The sequence below is a fragment of the Tachyglossus aculeatus genome, chromosome 23 (assembly GCF_015852505.1).
Source record: "Tachyglossus aculeatus isolate mTacAcu1 chromosome 23, mTacAcu1.pri, whole genome shotgun sequence".
Classification (NCBI taxonomy): Eukaryota; Metazoa; Chordata; class Mammalia; order Monotremata; family Tachyglossidae; genus Tachyglossus; species Tachyglossus aculeatus.
In genome coordinates this window covers 16,053,973-16,069,084 of record NC_052088.1, presented here as the reverse complement: position 1 = coordinate 16,069,084, position 15,112 = coordinate 16,053,973, and the positions used below count along the sequence as shown (strand labels likewise).

General features: G+C 43.4%; 1 protein-coding gene across 1 annotated transcript in view; it reads left to right on the top strand.

Annotated features, from left to right (window-relative positions):
• Window positions 1-15,081, top strand: part of BDP1 (B double prime 1, subunit of RNA polymerase III transcription initiation factor IIIB) — a 97,834-nt gene extending 82,753 nt beyond the window's left edge. The window contains exons 42-45 of the mRNA XM_038765481.1: window positions 2,698-2,740; window positions 5,603-5,882; window positions 10,392-10,638; window positions 12,381-15,081. Of these exons, the coding sequence (XP_038621409.1) occupies window positions 2,698-2,740; window positions 5,603-5,882; window positions 10,392-10,638; window positions 12,381-12,512 (702 nt within the window). The 3' untranslated portion in view covers window positions 12,513-15,081. The remainder of the gene's footprint in view (window positions 1-2,697; window positions 2,741-5,602; window positions 5,883-10,391; window positions 10,639-12,380) is intronic.
• The last annotated feature ends 31 nt before the right edge of the window (window positions 15,082-15,112 follow it).

Genomic DNA, 15,112 nt, shown 5'->3' with positions numbered 1-15,112 from the left:
TTACAAAGTGATCAGGTTGTCCCACGGGGGGCTCACAGTCTTCATCCCCATTTTACAGATGAGGGAACTGAGGCCCAGAGAAGTGACTTGCCCAAAGTCACACAGCTGACAATTGGTGGAGCTGGGAATCGAACCCATGACCTCTGACTCCAAAGCCCTGGCTCTTTCCACTGAGCCACGCTGCTTCTAGATAGTTAGACAAGCTACCTGGTGGTCAAGGGGTTTACTGTATAAAAGTGAAGCGGGTGGGAGGAATTTGGCCGCCAGCATACAAAGAAAGGTGAAGCAACATTAAAAAAGCCAAGATGACGATGAATACCCTCAGAGTTCATTTCGTGCTTCTTTCTGCCCAGGCAAGGGCTGTTCAGAGTCTGGGAATCAACCGAGTGAGTGCCACAAACCCCGCAGAAGGCCTTGTGCTGCTGCTTGTCTTGACCCTTGGGCGGTGGCCGGGGCAGGAGTCGGGAGGCCTGATATTTATTTTATTTTGTTAGTATGTTTGGTTTTGTCTCCCCCTTTTAGACTGTGAGCCCACTGTTGGGTAGGGACTGTCTCTATATGTTGCCAACTTGTACTTCCCAAGCGCTTAGTACAGTGCTCTGCACACAGTAAGTGCTCAGTAAATACGATTGATGATGATGATGATGATGTTAGGGGAACGGTGGCTAAGGGGAGTCTTCCAAGTAGCCTGATCTGCACTCCACTTTTGGAAGAGCAGGAACAGGCTGCACTGTGGGTTAGTTCAAGCCCCAAATAGACGAGGAGGCCTTCCCAGACTGAGCCCCCTCCTTCCTCTCCCTCTCGCCCCCCCTCCATCCCCCGTCTTACCTCCTTCCCTTCCCCACACCACCTGTATATATGTATATATGTTTGTACGGATTCATTACTCTATTTGTACATATTTATTCTATTTATTTTATTTTGTTAATGTGTTTTGTTGTCTGTCTCCCCCTTCTAGCCTGTGAGCCGGCTGTTGGATAGGGACCGTCTCTATATGTTGCCGACTTGTACTTCCCAAGCGCTTAGTCCAGTGCTCTGCACACAGTAAGCGCTCAATAAATACGATTGATTGAATGAATGAATGAGTTCAATCTCACCTGATATGCCCACTTCACTTAGAACAGTGCTTTGCACATAGTAAGCATTTAACAAATGCCGTTGTCATTATTATTATTAATAATAATTATTATGCGTATAATAATATAATAATAATGACGATGGCATTATAATTATATAATAATAATAATATAATAATGATAATGACGACAGCATTTGTTAAGCGCTTACTATGTGCAAAGCACTGTTCTAAGCACTGGGGGATACAAGGTGATCAGGTTGTCCCATGTGCGGCGCGCAGTCTTAATCCCCATTTTACAGATGAGGTAACTGAGGCTCAGAGAAGTTAAGTGACTTGCCCATAATAATATGGGCAATTATAATAATATTAACATAATATTAATATATATTAATATAATACTAATATAATATAATATTATTATTATTCCATCATGCTTGTTTTCCTGTTTGTTTCCATCATGCTTGTTTCCCCCCTTTAGACTGTGAGCCCGCTGTTGGGTAGGGACTGTCTCCATATGTCGCCAACTTGTACTTCCCAAGCGCTTAGTACAATGCTCTGCACACAGTAAGCGCTCAATAAATACGATTGAATGAATGAATGAGTGATGCATTTTGGAGGTTAAGGCATGTTCTTCCAACAATCTACACCTCTCTGGGTAGAAGTCAGTGCAATGTTGGAAGAAAAGGTTGGGCCTATTCGCATGGCATCCAGAAAAGCGCATGGTGGAGCGAGTTCGAGTTTTCCTCAGTGTGGGGTTCGTCAGGAATGTTAGAAGAATTGGGTATTATAAGGAGCTGAGTTTAATGCCTATTCATTTCTAGACTGTGAGCCCACTGTTGGGTAGGGACTGTCTCTATATGTTGCCAACTTGTACTTCCCAAGCGCTTAGTACAGTGCTGTGCACACAGTAAGCGCTCAATAAATACGATTGATTGATTGATTGATTTCACACCATCCAAGATGTTTAATGTGTTCTTTGGGTTCCATGATAAACATGTCAATTCATACAATCAATCTTAGTAGCGTTTTGCTTTGTATAACTCTAGCTTAAGGTTTGAGGGCCCTGAGAGGATTGAAGTTATTGGTGATTTTTAGGAATTCATTCGTATTTACTGAGTGCTTACTGTGTACAGAGGATTGTACTAAGTCCTTGGAAAGTACTGTTCAGCAACAAATTGAAACAATCCCTACCCAACAAAGGGCTCACAGTCTATTCTGTGGGTTCAAAAAAGGATTTGAGTGGGAAGCTCCTGAGGGTGTTTTTCCCCAAGAGTATCCTGCTGGATTCTTCCACCATTTTCTGTGTGTTAATCACATTTTTTTCAGTGAATTGGGGAAGTAAGGTTTGATGACGAATTACTTCTGCGCCGTGACAAAAGATATGAAGGCTTTGTTTACACCAAGGTTTTGGAATCTCCTGGTATTCTGTGGCTGAAGAAATAACCATAAAGTCATGCAGTAATTGCTACGTTGTTTTGTCACGTAAACATTTTGAAGGGCATACACTGTAATTTTCCAAGAATTTCAATGCATTTTTCTTAGCTGTTACTTGTAAAAATTAAGGAAGTATAAAGAGTTGTTTTCTCAAGTTTCTTTTTTTTTTTTTTGCCTTAAAACAGGTTCTTTCAACAGAATTGAAAGATGTTCCAGCTCCAGCTCCAGGTGAGTGTTTATTTCACCATTCATTTTCTCTGACAAATTCTCATAAAGCCTGATGGGCGTGAGTCACATCTTGTCCTACAGTGGTGTATATGATGGGTCCCCTTCAGCGTTTCTCAAAACTGAGCTTCCGTGGAGTGATGGTGACTCTGGAACTGAGCGACGACAAAGGCCTGGGCTCATTTGGCTTTCTACAACCGCTCCCCTCCATTTTGGGGGTCCAGGCTGAGCCAAAAGGGGTGGTACTTTTTGGAGGCACTGCCATGTCTGTGTTTATAGTTGTCTGCTAGGTGTCTGAGACCAGAACACACAGCGATGACAGCAACAACTGTGTCGGGGGACAGTGTGCCCTAGAAAAGAAGTCCAGGGCCGGACATAACAGCAAGCTTCGGTTGGGCCAAATTGTTCTTTTTTTTCCAAGATTAGTCCTGTAACACAAGGAAGGATATCGGGCTAGGTTGAGGTTTGCCCACCTGGTATCAAAGGGGACATTTCGAGGCAAAAACTGAATTGAAGCATGGCAGAATGCTAAATAGCTTTCCCTATTTAGAAAACCGGATCAGATGTGACTTTGAAAAAGTGTTGGTAAAATATATATTTGATCCATTCAGATGGTCATTGCGTTAGCAATGTGTGTGTGTATATATATATATATATATATGTATGTATGTATGTATGTGTATGTATATGTATGTGTATGTATATGTATGTATGTGTATGTATGTATGTATGTGTATGTATATGTATGTGTATGTATGTTTGTGCATATTTATTACTCTATTTGTACATATTTATTCTATTTATTTTATTTTGTTAATATGTTTTGTTTTGTTGTCTGTCTCCCCGGTTTAGAAAACTGGATCAGATGTGACTTTGAAAAAGTGTTGGTAAAATATATATTTGATTCATTCAGATGGTCATTGCGTTAGCAATGTGTATGTGTATATATATACATACACACACACACACATGTATGTATGTATGTATGTTTATGTGTGTATATGTACATATATGTATGTATATATGTATGTTTGTGCATATTTATTACTCTATTTGTACATATTTATTCTATTTTATTTTGTTAATATGTTTTGTTTTGTTGTCTGTCTCCCCCTTTTAGACTGGGAGCCCACTGTTGGGTAGGGACCGTCTCTATATGTTGCCAACTTGTACTTCCCAAGCGCTTAGTCCAGTGCTCTGCATACAGTAAGCGCTCAATAAATACGATTGAATGAATGAATGAAAAGAACTCCAATCCACTACCAGTTAGGTTACTCTGTTTATTTATTTATTTATTTATTTTACTTGTACATTTCTATCCTACTTATTTTATTTTGTTGGTATGTTTGGTTCTGTTCTCTGTCTCCCCCTTTTAGACTGTGAGCCCACTATCGGGTAGGGACTGTCTCTATGTGATGCCAATTTGTACTTCCCAAGCGCTTAGTACAGTGCTCTGCACATAGTAAGCGCTCAATAAATACGATTGATTGATTGATTCAGTACTCAGATGCCCCGGTCCAGGGACGGGCCTAGAGCAGGCTGGGGGAGAGGAAACCCTGGGTGTCTGGCCCATGCAGGACTGTATGGGGAGGGCTCAGCAGTAAAATCAATCAATCGATCAATCAATCGTATTTACTGAGTGCTTACTGGGTGCAGAGCACTGTACTAAGCGCTTGGGAAGTCCAAGTTGGCAACATACAGAGATGGTCGCTACCCAACAGTGGGCTCACAGTCTAGAAGGGGGAGACAGAGAACAAAACCAAACATATTAACAAAATAAAATACATAGAATAGATATGTACAAGTAAAATAAATAAATAGAGTAATAAATATGTACAAACATATATACATATATACAGGTGCTGTGGGGAAGGGAAGGAGGTAAGATGAGGGGGACGAGGGGGAGAGGAAGGAAGGGGCTCAGTGTGGGAAGGCCTCCTGCAGGAGGTGAGGGCCTTGAAGGGAACATATAGAGATGGTCCCTACCCAACAGTGGGCTCACAGTCTAGAAGGGGGAGACAGAGAACAAAACATATTAACAAAATAAAAGAAATAGAATAGATATGTACAAGAGAGGGGGCTCAGCAGTAAAAGAGAGGTAGCTCCACAATTCACCTGTGCCCTGAATCTCTCGTTCTACTGCAGTTAATCCCCACAGGAACAAAAAGCTTGAGAATGGAGAAGCCATTGCTCTAAAAATGAAACATGGTCAAATATTTGCATTTTGGGTGAAAAGACTTCATCCTTTGCTTTTACTACTCCCTGTAATAAAGGAATCGAAATAGTCTAGAATAATTTCATTGTTCATTCATTCATTCAATCATATTTATTGAGCGCTTACTGTGGGCAAAGCATGGGACTAAGCACTTGGGAAATCGTATTTATTGAGCACTTACTGTGGGCAGAGCACTGTACTAAGCGCTTGGGAAGTCCAAGTTGGCAACAAATAGAGACGGTCCCGACCCAACAGCGGGCTCATTGTTAAAATCGGGGCATCGTTACTGTAATTTTTTAATGGTTTAGCCAGATCGAAGCAATAATAATAATGGCATTTATTAAGTGCTTACTATGTACAAAGCACTGTTCTACACGCTGGGGAGGTTACAAGGTAATCAGGGTGTCCCACGGGGGGCTCACAGTCTTCATCCCCATTTTACAAATGAGGGAGCTGAGGCCCAGAGAAGCGAAGTGACTTGCCCAAAGTCACACAGCTGACAGTTGGTGGAGCTGGGATTTGAACCCACGACCTCTGACCCCGAAGCCCGTGTTCTCTCCACTGAGCCACGCTGCTTCTCTGAAGCAATGTAATCGCACAGTTTCATCTAATCCCAATTCACCAGATATTTATGTTCTTCCCGCCCGAAGGGGACGCTTGCGGAAAGCCGAGGACTCGTCATCCGGAAACCTCACCGACCTCGGGAAGCATGTGTGTTCCCGCGGGCCGCCCTCAGGCCCGGGCCGAGCAGCCGGCAGCTCTTCAGACCTTGGAAACTGGGCCTCTCGCCCCAGCGAGTCGCAGAGACGCGGATCACGGCGTTCCTCAGCTGCCTCAAGAGGGAAAAGTGCCGCCTAACGAGGAAGGCACCGCTCGTAAAGCCGAAAAGACGGAGAGGACCCCCTCCTCCTCCAAAGCCCCGTTAACCAGGTATTTCGAGTGAACCTCTTCCCATTTGTTATAGGCCAGATGCTGAAGGAAGATAGCAGATATCAGATAGAGAAGCAGCGTGGCTTAGTGGAAAAGAGCCCGGGCTTTGGAGTCAGTCGTCATGGGTTCAAATCCCAGCTCCGCCAATTGCCAGCTGTGTGACTTTGGGCAAGTCACTTCACTTCTCTGGGCCTCAGTTCCCTCATCTGGAAAATGGGGATTAAGACTGTGAGCCCCCTGTGGGACAACCTGATCACCTTGTAACCTCCCCAGCGCTTAGAACAGTGCTTTGCACATAGTAAGTGCTTAATAAATGCCATTATTATTATTATTATTATTATTATTATCAGACAGAGACCGGGGTGAGAGGTGGGCAGCAGAGGCTGGCACGGCCTATAGGGGTGAGAGTCGGTCAATCGGACGTATTTATTGAGCGCTTACTGTGCCGTAATAATAATGATGGTATTTGATGGTATCCTTCCTCTCCCCCCTCGCCCCCCTCTCCATCCCCCCATCTTACCTCCTTCCCTTCCCCACAGCACCTGTATATATGTATATATGTTTGTACAGATTTATTACTCTATTTATCTTGTACATATCTATTCTATTTATTTTATTTTGTTAGTATGTTTTGTTTTGTTCTCTGTCTCCCCCTTTTAGACTGTGAGCCCACTGTTGGGTAGGGACTGTCTCTATATGTTGCCAACTTGTACTTCCCAAGCACTTAGTCATCATCATCATCATCAATCGTATTTATTGAGCGCGTACTATGTGCAGAGCACTGTACTAAGCACTTAGTCCAGTGCTCTGCACACAGGAAGCGCTCAATAAATACGATTGATTGATTGATTTGTTAAGCACTTATGTGCCAAACACTGTTGTAAATGCTGGGGAGGTTACAAGGTGATCAAGTTGTCCCCCGGGGGGCTCACAGTCTCCACCCCTATTTTACAGATGAGGGAACTGAGGCCTAGAGAAGTTAGTAATAAGAATTAATAATGTTGGTATTTGTTAATAGTTAGAATAATGATGGTATTTGGGAAGCACTTACTATGTGCAAAGCACTGTTCTAAGCGCTGGGGAGGATACAAGGTGATCAGGTTGTCCCACGGGGGGCTCACAGTCTTAATCCCCATTTTACAGATGAGGGAACTGAGGCCTAGAGAAGTTAGTAAAAAGAATTAATAATAATAATGTTGGTATTTGTTAATAATTATAATAATGATGGTATTTGTGAAGTGCTTACTATGTGCAAAGCACTGTTCTAAGCGCTGGGGAGGATACAAGGTGATCAGGTTGTCCCATGGTGGGCTCACAGTCTGAATCCCCATTTTACAGATCAAGGAACTGTGGCCCAGAGAAGCTAGTAATAAGAATTAATAATAATACTGTTGGTATTTGTTGTTAATAATAATAATAATAATGATGGTATTTGTGAAGCGCTTACTATGTGCAAAGCACTGTTCTAAGCGCTGGGGAGGATACAAGGTGATCAGGTTGCCCCATGGGGGGCTCACAGTCTTAATCCCCATTTTACAGATGAGGGAACTGTGGCCCAGAGAAGCTAGTAATAAGAATTAATAATAATACTGTTGGTATTTGTTAATAATAATAGTGATGGTATTTGTGAATCACTTCTTATGTGCAAAGCGCTGTTCTAAGTGCTGGGGAGGATACAAGGTGATCAGGCTGTCCCACGGGGGGCTCACAGTCTTCATCCCCATTTTCCAGATGAGGGAACTGAGGCTCAGAGAAGCTAGTAATAAGAATGAATAATAATGCTGTTGGTATTTGTTAATAATAATAATAACGATGATGGTATTTGCGAAGTGCTTACTATGTGCAAAGAACTGTTCTAAGTGCTGGGGAGGATACAAGGTGATCAGGTTGTCCCATGGGGGGCTCACAGTCTTCATCCCCATTTTCCAGATGAGGGAACTGAGGCCCAGAGAAGTTGAAGTGACTTTCCCAGAGTCACACAGCGGACAAGTGGCGGAGCCAGGATTAGAGCCCACTGTACTAAGTGGTTGGGAGAGTACAGGATAACAGTAAACAGGCACATTCCCCGTTCACGACGAGTTTAAAGTCCTAGAGAGTTCCCCGGCACCTCCTCTGGCTCCGATACGGATAGCTGAGCTATTAGCTCCTTGCGGCTGTCCCTTTTTTTATCCCTCCCAGAGCCCTCGGGGGCCTGGCTGGGCCCGTCCCCTCTGCTTCTCCGCTCTTCCAACCCCAGAACCCCACACCAGGTTGAAGTATTCCTTGGGGAAGGGTCCAGTGCAGAGCCAGTGACGCGTCATTCATTCATTCATTCATTCATTCATTCATTCAATCGTATTTATTGAGCGCTTACTGTGTGCAGAGCACTGGACTAAGTGCCTTGGGGAAGGGTCCGGTGCAGAGCCAGTGACGCGTCATTCATTCAATCGTATTTATTGAGCACTTACCGTGTGCAGAGCACTAAGCGCTTGGGAAGTACAAGTTGGCAACATATAGAGGCGGTCCCTACCTAACAGTGGGCTCAGAGTCTAGAAGGGGGAGACGGACAACAAAACATGGGGACAGATGTCAAGTCGTCAGAACAAATAGAATTAAAGCTAAATGTACATCATTAACAAAATAAATAGAATAGTAAATATGTACAAGTAAAATAGAGTAGTACATCTGTACAAACATATATACTGGTGCTGTGGGGAGGGGAAGGAGGTAGGGTGGGGGTGGATGGGGAGGAGGAGAGGAAAAAGGGGGCTCAGTGTGGGAAGGCCTCTTGGAGGAGGTGAAGTCTCAGTAGGGCTTTGAAGGGAGGAAGAGATGTGTGGAGGGAGGGCATTCCAGGCCAGGGGGAGGACGTGGGCCGGGGGTCGACGGCGGGACAGGCGAGAATGAGGTACGGTGAGGAGGTGAGCGGCAGAGGAGCGGAGGGTGCGGGCTGGGCTGGAGAAGGAGAGAAGGGAGGTGAGGTAGGAGGGGGCGAGGGGATGGACAGCCTCGAAGCCGAGAGTGAGGAGTTTTTGCCTGATGCGTAGGTTGATTGGTAGCCACTGGAGATTTTTGAGGAGGGGAGTAACATGCCCAGAGCGTTTCTGCACGGAGATGATCCGGGCAGCAGCATAAAGTATAGACTGAAGTGGGGAGAGACAGGAGGATGGGAGATCAGAGAGGAGGCTGATGCAATAATCCAGTCGGGATAGGATGAGAGATTGAACCAGCAGGGTAGCGGTTTGGATGGAGAGGAAAGGGCGGATCTTGGCGATGTTGCGGAGGTGAGACCAGCAGGTTTCGGTGACGGATTGGATGTGAGGGGTGAACGAGAGAGCGGAGTCGAGGGTGACACCAAGGTTGCGGGCTTGTGAGACGGGAAGGCCGCGGACCGGGATGACTCTGTTCGTGAGCCCGCACAACTGTGCTGAGATGTGATGGTGTCAGTCAGGGACCCACAACAAGCTCAGCTGCCCCTGTTAGGTGATGGTCTCCATGAGCACTCCTTTACCAGTGAGCTTAGGCCAACCATTTCCGGCTAAGAAAACAGGGAACTTTCCATGTCCCTTTTGTCCGTCATGGTCTGTTGACCCAGGGACTGGCTGTGGAAGGTTTGTCTGTCTTGAAGAAACTGACCCTGAGCAGCTCTTAAAGGGCTCTTTACCTCAGGGCTGAATTTAGAGCTGGCGATGGGGAGCTGTAGGAGTATAATGATTGTTTGGCCATACAGTCCAGGCTTTAGGTACTATAATTGTGGCATTTTTTAAGCGCTTATTATATGCCAAGCACTGTTCTAAGCGCTGGGGCAGATACAGGGTAGCCAGTCTGTCCCACGTGGGGCTCACAGTCTTCATCCCCATTTTACAGATGAGGTAACTGAGGCCCAGAGAAGTGAAGTCCAGGCTCTATGCACAGAGCAGTGGAGTCCACTACCACCACAGGGACATCATAGGGTGCTCCGTACGCCAATCAGAATGGGAACTCAGCTACATCCTGAATAGCAGAACATCTCATTGTGCAATTCAGGCCAAAGTTCCCTTCCCACTGCTGCCACGCATTTTGAGGTCGATTCATTTTTAAAATAATTTTAGGCAAGAAATGTCCTGAATCCTCAAGACGCTTTAGACTCACGGAGCATCTGATGCAGAGAAATCCTGAATCCCCTGAAAACGTCGGCCGGAGCCTGGCTAAGAAGCCAAGTCTCAAGAGTAAAACAGGTCGTTTTCCTCGAGGATTTCCAACTTTTAAAAGTCTGATAGCAATAAGAAATCCACCCGTGATATCCATTAAAATTGAATGGATATCACTCACGCTTAGGGGAGTGTACATACGTGGGATGAGATCAAACGAATGGCTGAGGAAACTGACTCATGTAGCAGGAGTCCCCCACTCATAGTTTATTCAGGATTCTCGTTAGTTTTTAGTTTGTAAGTGTTCTGGATTCATGCGTCTTTTTGGGAAGACCTCTCCTTTCCCATCGGGTTTTGCACGTGGTTAACACTGAGCCTGTGAATGTACCTTGGTTCCTAGGCCTGGTCGAAAGCCTCTGGGATTTTTATCTTTAATATGTAAGAAGAGTAACTCGGAACCTGAAGAATCCACATCTGTAACTAGTCAAAGGCTCATAAAGCCCCGTATACCTGTGGCAAGACACGCGATAAAAAGAAACGCTTCATCTAACGAGGACAAGAAAGGAAATGAAGAGGCAGAGCCGCTTCCATCTACAAGTACCGCTACCGATGCTGCGCCTGAGGATGCACGCAGTTCAGTGGCTCAGGTGGGTATGGCTAAGGCACTTAACTTCTCTGTGCCTCAGTTACCTCATCTGTAAAATGGGGATAATAATAATAATAATAATGTTGGCATTTGTTAAGCGCTTACTCTGTGCAAAGCACTGTTCTAAGCGCTGGGGGGGATACAAAGTGATCAGGTTGTCCCATGTGGGGCTCTCACAGTCTTCATCCCCATTTTACAGATGAGGTAAGTGAGGCTCAGAGAAGTTAAGTGACTTGCCCAAGGTCACACAGCAGACATGTGGCAGAGCTGGGATTCGAACCCATGACCTCTGACTCTAAAGCCCATGCTCTTTCCACTGAGCGACGCTGCTTCTCTAATTAAGACTGTGAGCCCCCCATGGGATAACCTGATCACCTTGTAACCTCCCCAGCGCTTAGAACAGTGCTTTGCACATAGTAAGCGCTTAATAAATGCCATTATTATTATTATTATTATTATTATTATTATTATTATTACCCCTCTGTTCCCTGGCCCCTGCAGGAAATGGGCTGAGTTGTCAGGGTCATTCCAAAAAGCTCCTTAGAAGGCTCTTTTTGTTATCTTTCAAAGAAATCCTAAACCACAGGATTTACCAGCAACCATTCCTTTTCCCAAGCCAATGTGGGCCTGCGTTAAAGAGGAAGGAGTATAGCAGTGCCCTGGGGTGCTACTTTTTTTCCTGTAATTTTTAGCAAATATTGCAGAATAAGCTGTAAAACTTCAGGACAAAAAATAAATTAGAGCTCAGTCATGTCCTGGGAATGGGCAACCTGGAACGATCCCTGGGACAGAGCCAGAGGCCAGTTAGAGTGTCTTGGACGTGACTTTTCCTGTCATTGTTTGCCTTTTGAGGTGCAGCAGGGAGCAAGGCCTCTGCTTCATAGCCTGAGAATGAGCCCATTATCAGGCAGAGGAAAACCGATAACTGATAATTCAGCTGGCACCACAGAAATAGGCCTGCGTGCCAGCCTGCTGTACCTTTGAACTCTACAAACACACGATGATTTGGGGGGCGGGGGAGGCGTTTCTCCTCTCTACGAGGAAAAGAATGGCATGGTTTTCAAGAAGATCAATCAGTCGTATTTATTGAGCACTTACTGCGTGCAGAGCACTGTACTAAGCGCTTGGGAAGTCCAAGTTGGCAACATATAGAGACGGTCCCTACCCAACAGTGGGCTCCCAGTCTAGAAGATCATGACAGCTAAAAGAGTTAAAATTGAATGGATATCACTCACGCTTAGGGGAGTGTACACACGTGGGATGAAATCAAACGGATGTCGGAGGAAACCGACTCGTGTAGCGGGAGCCCACCCCTCATAGTTTATTTAGGATTCTCGTTAGCTTTTAGTTTGTAAGTATTCTGGATTCGGGCGTCTTTGGGAAAACCTCTCCCCTCCCCTCAGGTTTTGCACATGGTTAACGCTGAGCCTGTGAATAATCAATTAATGGTATTTATTGAGTGCCAAGCTTGCGAGAGTACAGAACAACAGAGGTGGTAGACCCATTCCCTGCCCACAGTGAGTTTACAGTCTAGAGGGAATAACTTTCACGTGTTTTATCATCGGAAGACCAGTTATTCAAACAACAGAGAGGCCTATTAGACATTTAGGACTGGTTGTGGTCTCTAGGATTGGGTCCACGTGGAACAGATATTTATGTGAACGCCAACACAGAGGTAGACTCTGTGTTGTAACTCTGCTCCGGGTGGTAAGACAACATCGAGCATTGTTCTTAATGTTTTAGGTTCCCCGTGGCCAGGTGTCAGAAGATGAAGCTTCCAGGAGCGATAAAGAGTTGGAAAACGAGGACGAGCCGACCAGGGTATCTGAGTATTTCTTCAGTGATATATTTATGGAGGTGGATGATGCAGAGTGAAACAGAAGCTCCGTTGAACTTGAAGTTCCAAGCCTGAATTGTCACCGCAAAGCAGTATTGATATAGAAAAGGGTCCCTTGTCCGTGCTCAGGGTTTTTCTGGATTTTCAAGGGTCTGAAGTTCAAAGATTATAAAGAATCATTGGAAAGCAGTGTTGCATTTTGCCCAACTCTGGAAGATTGGGGCATTATGAAAACGTCTGAAATGATTAAGATGAATGGAAGACCTGCGTGATCCAACAGAAATCATACCTTGAGTTTACTTTGGTACCCTACTCCCTTCTGGATTCCCATCGCTGCCAAGGCGCTCCGTGAGTAAATAAATGGCAGTTCCTGAATCACAGTGCTGAAGCATCCGGAGGTCGATTGTATATGCTATTTAGTAAACTTCTTTTTGCGAAGTAACCCTGTAGCAGGGGGATTTTATATTTATCCCTGTAAATAAACAGGCAGAACCTGAGACTTTGCTTCAGTGTAGTAAATTCACAGCATTTTCTTTTGATGACTGTTTTCCAAAATGGATATTTTTGTATAATGAAAGAATCCACATGGGTGGAAGGTGGAAGAGACTCTAATTGAAAGCAAGTGTTTAACGCCGTTACGTTTGAAGACATGAACCTTTACAGAATATATTTATTTTAATTTATTTAAAAAGGATGCCGCTCTTTTTTTAAGCCGTTTCACCTGCCGCTCTTGGTGGCGATGAAGACATCAGAGCTATGTTCTAGAGGTACCCAAACCTCCCTTCTCACCTTAATTTTAGAACAATTAAAATCACGGCCATGGACAACTGAATGTGTTTGGGGCATTTACTACTCTGAAGCTAGCTTAACTGGAATATTTCTTTCTCGTTTCTTAAAATTTTTTGCCACTATATTGAAAATATTTTTTAACTTTTTTTAATTCGAGGGTAATGTTGGGATTTGCACAAGAAAAGAAGATATTTTTAACTTCTCTGGTGAATCAGGAAAGGTGTCTTTCAATAGTAACATAAGTCCCATGTAATAGGTAGGGTCTTGCTCGCAAATATACAGGAAGAGGGTATTTTTGCTAGTTGAAGTGAATACGTAAATTTACATTAGACAAAAGTAGAATTTTCTCTGCACGTCAAACTACAAAATTTGCATTATAATTTCCTGAGTGCTGTGGAGATTCATATGGATAATTCCCCTAAAATCCATCAAACCGTGTTCCGTAGTGGTTCTCGTAAATGCCTGAAGAACGGTTGGTCTTCATCCTAATTTCTTTTGAAGAGGTTCCTTCATTATTAGTGCATGGAACAGTAAGTTTTAATTACCTTGACAAACTTCTCCCACCTTTGTTCATTTCTTTGTACCTGAGTCATGCCGAAAAGTAAAATTGTGCTGAATGCCATCTGAAGTAATTGGAAAGTCCATTGGAAACAGCTTTGTAAAATCAAAATTATACCACCTGCGAAGATTTGCCGTCTTAAATGGGAAGAGCATTAGTAAAGAAACAAAAAAAATGGGAACTAGAGAATACTGGGAATCAATTACTCTTTGATTACTGCCCCTGTGGCACCCACTCCCTTCTCAGAAATGAATCTCTTTTGTGTGTAAACCACATGGTGTGGGAGAAAAATTCTCAAGGTCAGTCAGAAAGCAAGTACGGGGCAGTAAGTTTACCTGAAAAATCATTCTTTAATTCTCTTAGTAAACTAGACTGTTGAATTTCTAGATTGCAGCCTGAGGAGAATGGGGAGCCTCAGTGGAATCCTTTTTTTGGGAAAAAAAAAATTTTAATTAATAAATACCTAGGATTAAAAAAAGGGCATCATCTTCTTGCTATTTGTTGCAAGTTCTTTAGACAAAATATTTGTTTTGATTTGAGAATGAAACTAAGATTATTTTTCCCTTTCTGTAGTGTTTTCTAGTATGAACATTGTTTAAAAAAACCCTCACGCAGGCTAATTTTATTTTTAAAAGTCCGTTTTTACTATGCAGTGTGTCAAATCCATTGTTATACTTGAAAACCAAGTCAGCTAGTTAAGTGATCCAACTAATACTAATCGTGGAGAAGAAATGTAAACCATTTCCTGCGCATCGCTGTTTGCTAACATGACAACAAAATTGTATATATTTAAAATATAATGGAAATAACACAGGCTACAAAAGCAATTTGTAACTTGTAAATCAGAGATTTACACGATCAGCAAATAGTTTTAGGTGCCTCATCTCTTTTAAGAAGTGCACGGATTAGAGAATTTTTACCTCATTTTTCTCAGGGCCAACATTATGTTCTTTTAAAGGACTGGTTTCAGAAAGTAGAAGGGCAGTATATATTCCCAGGGGTTAAGAGAACAAAAAATCAAAATGTCTAATTGTGGGTGAATGATTAAAAAGAACAAGAAACAGCATTTCAAACAGTACCCTCTGTTTGCAGACTTGCAATTTGAAAGAAAAGTGACCGTTTAAGCTACGTTGCTTGAATATTCTTTATCAGAGAAATTCTGTATTGTAATATTGCTTATTTGTATGCTTTCTTGTTTCAAAGAAAGCCAGTGTTATATACATGTAAATTATGTGAATAATAAATAATTATTGCTCTTGTTTTTTATTGCAGCATTATTCTTCACAGGCC